At 51.9% G+C, this 8,791-nt stretch overlaps 1 protein-coding gene across 1 annotated transcript; it reads left to right on the top strand.

The window, feature by feature from the left end:
* The first annotated feature begins 1,064 nt into the window (after nucleotides 1-1,064).
* On the top strand, nucleotides 1,065-3,639 carry LOC119286408 (exocyst complex component EXO70B1-like). Its single transcript, XM_037565780.1, has one exon. It carries the CDS (start codon nucleotides 1,259-1,261, stop codon nucleotides 3,383-3,385), a length of 2,127 nt encoding a protein of 708 aa, XP_037421677.1. The 5' UTR covers nucleotides 1,065-1,258; the 3' UTR covers nucleotides 3,386-3,639.
* Nucleotides 3,640-8,791: the final 5,152 nt, after the last annotated feature.

Below are 8,791 nucleotides of genomic sequence, written 5' to 3'. Positions count from 1 at the left end.
CTGCTTGTATCTTCACGGTCCATCAGTTCGGCCCATATCGAATAACCCGGACACCGAAGGACCCCTTAATCCAGGACTCCCTCACCATCGCAACAAAGGTGATGTTACGAAGAACTTTGCAACATATGTGATGTTGCAAAAGCATTTGCAATGAAGGTGATGTTGCAGAGAACTTTGCAACATAGGTGATGCCGCAAAAGCATTTGCAACAGAGGTGATGTTGCAAAAACGTCACCCAATCAACACCACTTAGCAATCTTTCTTTACAATAGAGGTTATGCTGCTAAAAAGTCACCGCCATTGAGCATAGTCGTCATTCGCCGCCGCTATTGCAAAAGCTCATCTACATTGTCGGCGTCGAGCACCACCTTAGTTTGTATCTGCTACTTCAAAAGCCACATCAGGACCCTTGTTGCAAAAAAAAGCACTTGCACATCCAAGCAAGGCCACTGTGGCCATGGACATGGACAAGCTCAAGGCCGGGTCATCCCCTTCTTGCTTCACTCTGCACCACGCGTGTGTGCCCAGCCACGTCCACGCCCCCGCGCGCACTCCTTGAATTATGTCAGTGTGTGCAGCTGGCCATGGCCGCTGCGGTGTGTGCCAGTGCAGCATGGCTAGTTTGTTTATGTAGGATCACACTGCTTCTCCATCAAGAGAAGAGAAGGAGGAGGTGGGGGCGGGTGCACATGGTTTCAGCGACAGTGCGAGCACGTGGCGGCGTTCAAGATCCAGCGCGTCCTGGACGAACGGGTGGCGCCTCAGGGTCTACAACGGGGCACTTGTTGTGGTCGAATTGGATTACAGTGGAGGCCAAGTTGCAAAACCATGGAGATGGTTGCGAACCGTTCGATCAAAAACAGATATGACTGCCACCGAGGCAGTCGACGACGAGCGCAACTTCATCCATCATGTGAACACTACCGTTTCTGGTAAAAGAAAAAAAAAGACTACCCAAAATAAAAAAAACAAACAAAAAAAGCCCTAAAAACGAAAAAAAACTCAATGACAAACAATTAACGAACGCCTCTGCTTTCTTTAGCAAACTGCGCAAAGCTAAAAGAAGACGGAGAGGGAGACTCGTTCAAAACATGCATCCCTCAACTTCGGGCCACCCCTAACACCTCCTCCATTCCCCATCCTCTCTCTTCTCTCTCCCTCTCCGCTATTGCACGCCCAAACGATCGAGGCGTTTTGCGCGCGCAGGGGCATCCGCCATTGCTCGGAGCTCGGCTTCCGTTGCTGTTAGCCGCGAGAAATGGAGAGGATACCGATACCAATCGCGATGCTGCCGCAGAAGTCGAGCAGCTTCTCTCAGGCCACCATCCGCGAGGAGAAGCTCGGCCGCAACCTCTCCCTCGGCGCCATCAAGCTAAACGAGCACATCGAGCGCGTCAAGAAGGATGCCGCCGAAGCCGCCGGCGATAAGAAGGCGGCGGCGGGTGGCGGAGAGGGTGGCGCCGCGGACGGCACCGGGGTCGGCGAGACGCCGGAGCCGCCGCCGCATGAGGAGCCGGACCTCGCCGAGCTCTCGGCGGAGGTCGAGGCCTTCCTCGCAAGCCGGGACGGGGACGCCCCGCTGAGCATCTCGGAGGTGACGCTCGACAGGTTCGCCTCCGCCGTGGAGGTGGAGATAGCGCAGTCGGAGGGAGAGGAGGGTAAGTGGGCGCTGGGGGAGGGCGGCCAGCAGCCGCTTCTCCTCGCCGCGATCAAGCGCATCGTCACGCTCGCATCCGCGCTCACCGCCACCGGTGGCGGCAATGGCACGGAGGGGGCCGTCAAGTACACCATCGGCGTGCACCGCGTCACCGGCGTGCTCCACCGCTCCATGACGTTCCTCGAGGACGAGTTGTACGCGCTGCTCGAGGACCCCCGCCTCACCAAAACGCCCAACGCCAGCGAGTCCGGCAGCGCTACCGCCAAGTCCATGAAGCGCCCGCCGTCGTTCGGGCAAGGTGGCGACCCAGATCGGTCCGTCGTTCCTCCCACTGAGGGCGGCAGTGCAGGCGACGACGCCTCCCAGCCGTTCCCGGCGGAGACAGTGGACCATCTCCGCGCCATGGCCGAGATCATGATCACCGCGGGCTACGAGACGGAGTGCACACAGGTGTTCCTCGTGGCGCGCAGGAATGCGCTGGACGCCACGATGCAAAGCCTCGGGTACGAGAAGGCGAGCATTGACGATGTGGTGAGGATGGCATGGGAGGGGCTCGAGTCGGAGATCGGGGCATGGATTAAGGCGTACCGGCACATCCTCAACGCCGGCCTCTCCGCCGAGCACGACCTCTGCGTCCGTGTCTTCGTTGGCCGCAACGCCGGCCTTGGCCGCGATATCTTCGCGGACCTGGCCCGCTGCGCCATGCTCCAGATGTTTAACTTCACGGAGGCCGTGGCTATGACCAAGCGCGCCGCCGAGAAGCTCTTCAAGGTGCTCGACATGTACGAGGCTATCCGCGATGGAGCCCCCGTCGTGGACGGCTTCATCTCCACGAACAAGGCCGAAGGCGGCGAGAACAGCAGCGGCGCCGAAGCGCTGGCCGACCTCAAGTCCGAGCTCGCCTCTGTGCGGTCCCGCCTAGGCGAGTCGGCCGCCGCCATCTTCTGCGACCTTGAGAGCTCCATCCGTGCGGACGCCGGGAAGCAGCCGGTCCCCGGCGGTGCGGTGCACCCGCTGACACGCTACCTGATGAACTACCTCAAGTACGCGTGCGAATACAAGAACACGCTGGAGCAGGTGTTCCGGGAGTTCCACCGGCCGGACGCCGACGACGCCCCCGGGCACGAAGGCGAGAGCAACCCGTTCGCGGCGCAGCTGATGGAGGTGATGGAGCTCCTCCACGGGAGCCTGGAGGCCAAGTCGAAGCTGTACAAGGACCTGGCGCTGAGCAGCATCTTCCTGATGAACAACGGGCGGTACATGCTGCAGAAGATCCGGGGCTCGCCGGAGATCAACGCGGTGGTCGGCGAGGCGTGGGCGAGGAAGCGGTCGACGGACCTCCGGCAGTACCACAAGAACTACCAGCGCGAGACGTGGGGCCGCGTGCTGAACGTGCTCCGCGACGACGGCGGGATCACGGTGAAGGGGCACGTGCAGAAGCCGGTGCTCAAGGAGCGGTTCAAGCAGTTCAACGCGGCCATGGACGAGATCCAGCGGACGCAGGGCGCGTGGGTGGTGAGCGACGAGCAGCTGCAGTCGGAGCTCCGGGTATCCATCGCCGCCGTCGTGGTGCCGGCGTACCGGTCCTTCCTCGGCCGCTTCGCGCAGCACTTCACCGCGGGGAGGCAGACGGAGAAGTACATCAAGTTGAGCGCGGACGACCTCGAGGGCATCATCGAGGAGCTCTTTGAGGGCAGCGCCGGGTCCATGTCAAGGAGAAGAAATTAACCGACGAACCGAATCCATTCATCGGGCAGCGGCCGCCCTCCGTTCTCGACTCCGGCGACAAAATGTACCTCCTCTGCTCTTCTTACGATTTTGCTCTGCTTTTTTTCACCGCGTCGAGTGATCAATCCTCGCCTCGGTCGCGGCGGACAGATAGATGTGTGTGTTTGTGCGTGTGTATCCGTTGATCGATCCGAGCGTTCATGCGTGTTAATTAATTACCTGTTTATATATAGTAACTCTCTTGATTCTTGATTCTTCTGCGGCTAATCGCATTTTCTATACGCGGCGTTGCATGCATGTCTCAGGAATCCTGCGGTTCCTGAGAATAATAATAGCGGGATCTTGATCCCATCATGGAGGGCTGGCGCGCAGAGCACACTGACTGTTGCATATGGAGCTCACGTTGTTCTGTACTGCATGATTCGTTTGACCTCCTCTTTTCTATAATTCATTTTCCTGGCATGAGAGGTGGCATGGGACACCAAGTATATACAATTCAGCCAAATAATCCAAGCTATGTGCATCTCACGATGGAGATGTTCCTTTCTATCTATATCCAATATACATATGCAAAAACAATAACAAATACAACCACTACTACTGATGTTTTTAGAGAAAAGACATTAGCCCGACTTTATAAACAAAGCCAACCAGCACGGATACCCATGGGCGCCCTATAAAGTGAGGATACAAAGCAAAGTAATGAAGACTGCCACCGCAGCAATAAGTTCCAATACTTGGCACACAGGCCAACAAACAACCAGCAAAAAGAAAACAGAATGAGACGAAGGCAGCCACCAAAGAGAGCCACAACCCTCCCTAAGACGTAGGCGCACGATCTTGACGAGATAACAAAGATGTCGTGGTACGCACATGTAAGATCAGTGCATCAGTAGGATCCTTGTCGCACTCCTTAATTAATGATCTCCCAACCCACCAATGTTCTAGACCTGCACATAATCTTACATTTAACCAATCGGTATTTCTTCTTGTTCTTCGCGGATTCCAATGGAAACCACTATGATTCTTGTCATACCCAGCGTGGGTTCCCACAGAAAGACGATAGAAGCCCATCAAGAACATAGGTAGAAAGGATAGACATGCATTCATGAGGCAGACCCTGCCAACCGTCTAATTATAACGCCCACACCTAGGTGTGACCCGATCGCCAACTTTTAGAAACAAAGGAGCAACATATTCCATACAAAATTTTTAAGGAGAAATTGGGATTCCAAGGTACACAAAAGGGAACGGGGCAAGTTTGCAATTAAAAAGTTTCACCACACGACGCTCCTCCAGCGCAGAGCTGTTGGAAGTATGCCCTAGAGGCAATAATATTGTAATATTATATTTCGGTAATCACAATTTAGAGTTTATATTCTATGCTATAACTGCTATGATCCTGAAATATGTGATTCAGTGCAAAACTCATATGCACGTGTAGAATGATAAACGGTAAAATAAGATTCCTAGTCCTGCCTCTAAGACTAGCTCAAGTGTTGTTGATGATCATGTTTCCCGGATCTTAAGATATCATTAAGTGTAACGATAGTCTCCAAAAAACATCAAGAGTATGCTGTTAGAAGAACGATCATATTGAATCGACCCGAACTTGTTTGTTATACTTTGATATAGTATCGTCATGAGTCAATTGTTATAACGCGGAGTGTTAATTTGTGATTTTAGTTCCTCAGGCCATTAGAGTATCGTAGTCACTCTTGCCGTACAATGAGCTTTGGGGTTTCTCAAATGTCATCAGTAACTTGGTGATCATAACGACAACTTATAGGTTCATTGGAAAGTTTGACAAGGGACACGGTAGCTCGAGAGTGGAATTTGCTCCTCCAACGATGGAGAGATATTATTAGGGACGTCTCGGTGTGACGGCATCCATCTTCGTCTGTACAGACACAGGTGACTTCGTCACGGGGATACCAGAACACGACAACGAGAAAGACGAACAAAACTAGCAACGAGAAAACCAGTATAGTGATCATGTGTATGACTCAAGAGGATACCGATATATCTCACCTCAGGTTTTGTAAAGTATCCGAAGCAAAGTGAACATCACATGATAACCAAAGGTTCACTCAATGTGTAAGGTCATTTCCTTACTTTGTGTTTTGGATGATGATGACAACCCTTTGTTGGTCTAATTTTGTGCTAAGTGCTTCAGGTTCTCGGTGATTAGGCTTGCATCGATTAGTTGCTCTCTCTGGAAGGAAAAGATCGAAGACGGTGTTTGTCTACATGTTTATCTCTTTGGTCATAGGAAACACGTACTATTAAGAGGGAATCCACATCGGAAGGAGTTGGGTGAATCATTGCATGTACACTTTTTCCTCACCCACATTTGCCTTCTGTTTCTTGTTAGAGCGATAGAGCTCCCCTTCTTTTCAACTGTTGTTGTGTACTCTCAGCGGTTGTACCGCTGGCCCTTGACACCGACCCAACGACTACCCCAGGGGTGATACCCTGGGGTTGAACATCCCAGTGCATACCCAAGCGGTTGTACCGCTGCCCCCGAGCAGTGGTACCGCCCCATGCTTAAAATTTATGTGGTGTTCATCAGCGTTTGTACCGGCTAGGTACCGCTCAACAACCGGTCACGGTTTTGTTTTGATGCGGTACTCGGGCGGTGGTGGCCCAGTTGTTCCGGTTGTGCTCCACACACCGGTAACACCGGTGCCCTAAGCGGTTGTACCGCTTAGGACTTAGCCACCCAAGGTTCCAGGGCCAGGCGGTTGCACCGGCGCACTACCGCTCGATCACCGCTCGCAGGGGTGTCTCGCTTCTGTTTCATAGCGGTGGTTGAGCGGTTGTTCTTCACAACCAGTACTACCCTTGCATGTATGGTTGTACCGCTTGGTAGGGTTCTGCAGTACATCCATGAGTCCCGGTTGTACCGGGACAAGGAGCGGTTGTACCGCTGGAGTGCTGTTTTTGTAGTAACGGCTGGATTTTAGGGTTTGCTATATAAGGGTGGTTCTTCCACCTACCGCACTTACCTCTTGCCTCTCTCTCTCAACCATTAATGCCATTCATGCTCTCTTGCCTGATCTCTCTCTCTAACCACTCAAACTTGTTGATTGCTAGGGATAGAAGAAGGAGATCTAGATCTACACTTCCACCAAAGGATATTTGATTCCCCCATACTTTCTTGTGTGGATTTTGTTACTCTTGGGTGTTTGAGCACCCTAGATGGTTGAGGTCACTTCGGAGCCACATTCCATTGTGGTGAAACTCCATGGTTTCGTTGGGAGCCTCCAATTCGGTTGTGGAGAGAGCCCCAACCTTGTTTGTAAAGGTTTGGTCGCCGCCTTCAAGGGTACCAATAGTGGAATCATGGCATCTCGCATTGTCTGAGGGTGTGAGGAGAATACGGTGTCCCTAGTGGCTTCTTGGGGAGCATTGTGCCTCCACACAACTCCAACGGAGACATACTTCCTCGCAAAGGGAAGGAACTTCGGTAACACATCCTCGTCTCCACCGGTTCCACTCTTGGTTACCTCTTACTTTTACTTGTGCAAGCATATTCTGTTGTATCCCGTGCTTGCTTGTGTGCTTGTTGTTGTTGCATCATATAGGTTACTCACCTAGTTGCATATCTAGACAACCTACTTTGATGCAAAGTTTAAATTGGTAAAGAAAAGCTTAAAAATTGTTAGTTTCCTATTCGCCCCCCTCTAGTCAACTATATAGGACTTTGATGCAAAGGCTTAATTCTGTAACAGGCATAACGGGTTGTTAATGGGCCAGAATATAGGACGGGCTGGAAACGGCGCAACGGATTAACAGGCCAGAAACGGGCCGACTCTTGCCATGGGCCGAATTTGGCCCATTAGGGTAACAGGCCAGTAACGGGCCAACTCTTGCCATGGGCCGAATTTGGCCCATTAGTGGAACAGGCTAGTAACGGGCCGACTCTTGCCATGGGCCGAATTTGGCCCATTTGGGGAACAGGCCAGTAACGGACCGAAAGTAATCGAGGGCCGAAAAGGAGCCCAAGAACGTATGGGCCGTCAATAGGCCGAAAGCTAACACGGGCTGGAAACGGCCCATGTAAATCACGGGCCATTAACGGGTATAAAGAAAATTACTGTTCATTATGGGCTAGAGTCACCGTGGGCCTGTAATGGGCCGAAAGATACGAAGGCCTCATATGGGCCGAAAGATGTAGTGGGTCATACATGGGCCGAAAGTGAAATGGGTTGGTATTATATTCGACGGCCCACATGACGTTGTTGGGCCGATTTCCTTTAGGGCCTAACGGGCCGTGAGTTAGCGGGTCATAAAATGGGCTATTTGCGAAGAGACCGTTAACAGGCTTTTCATGGGCCAGCCCGTTAAGTTTTGACCAAGTCAAACGGTCCGGCTTTGTAAGCTAAATGGGCTACTGTTGGGCCGTGCCACGTGTCGACATATCATAGGCGCCTATCTGACCCACTGACGAGCTGACACGTGTTTCATCCGGTCAATAAGAATTTTACACGTGGAAATTTCCCATTGGCCGGGGCTGTTAACGGGTTATCGGATCCAAAAGCCGACCCGATAGCTTAACGGCGTTCCGTTACGGTGGATGCCACGTGTCGGTCACCCTTGACGAAAGCACTTCTGTGACGCGTGATTTATCGTCATGGAAGTGGACACTTTCGTGATGATAATTTTGGTAATGTCATGGAACACTTCTACGACAGCACAGGTATGACTATCTTGGTTCTGTCATAAATTTGTCATGGATGTACATGCATGACAAAAAACGCGACCTACTGTGACAAACACGTATCATCACGGAAGTGTATTTTTTTGTAGTGGGAGCCACATTCCATTGTGGTGAAGCTGCATGGTTTCATTGGGAGCCTCCAATTCGGTTGTGGAGAGAGCCCCAACCTTATTTGTAAAGGTTCGGTCGCCGCCTTCAAGGGCACCAATAGTGGAATCACGGCATCTCGCATTGTGTGAGGGCGTGAGGACAATACGGTGACCCTAGTGGCTTCTTGGGGAGCAATGTGCCTCCACACCACTCCAACGGAGATGTACTTCCTCTCAAAAGGAAGGAACTTCGGTAACACATCCTCGTCTCCACCGGTTCCACTCTTGGTTATCTCTTACTTTTACTTGTGCAAGCTTATTGTGTTGTATCCCGTCCTTGCTTGTGTGCTCGTTGTTGTTACATCATATAGGTTGCTCACCTAGTTGCATATCTAGACAAACCTACTATGATGCAAAGTTTAAATTGGTAAAGAAAAGCTTAAAAAATGTTAGTTGCCTATTCACCCCCCCTCTAGTCAACTATATCGATCCTTTCATAATGTCATTCGTGTAATCACTCGGATCGATATCGACGTCCACGGCTCCGCTATCGGTCATTGAACGAAGGAGTTTCATTCATGTCTATGGTTTACC

The sequence above is a fragment of the Triticum dicoccoides genome, chromosome 4A (assembly GCF_002162155.2).
Source record: "Triticum dicoccoides isolate Atlit2015 ecotype Zavitan chromosome 4A, WEW_v2.0, whole genome shotgun sequence".
NCBI lineage: Eukaryota > Viridiplantae > Streptophyta > Magnoliopsida > Poales > Poaceae > Triticum > Triticum dicoccoides.
Note: the sequence above shows the minus strand (reverse complement) of the source record. Positions and strands in the feature narration are given on the sequence as shown.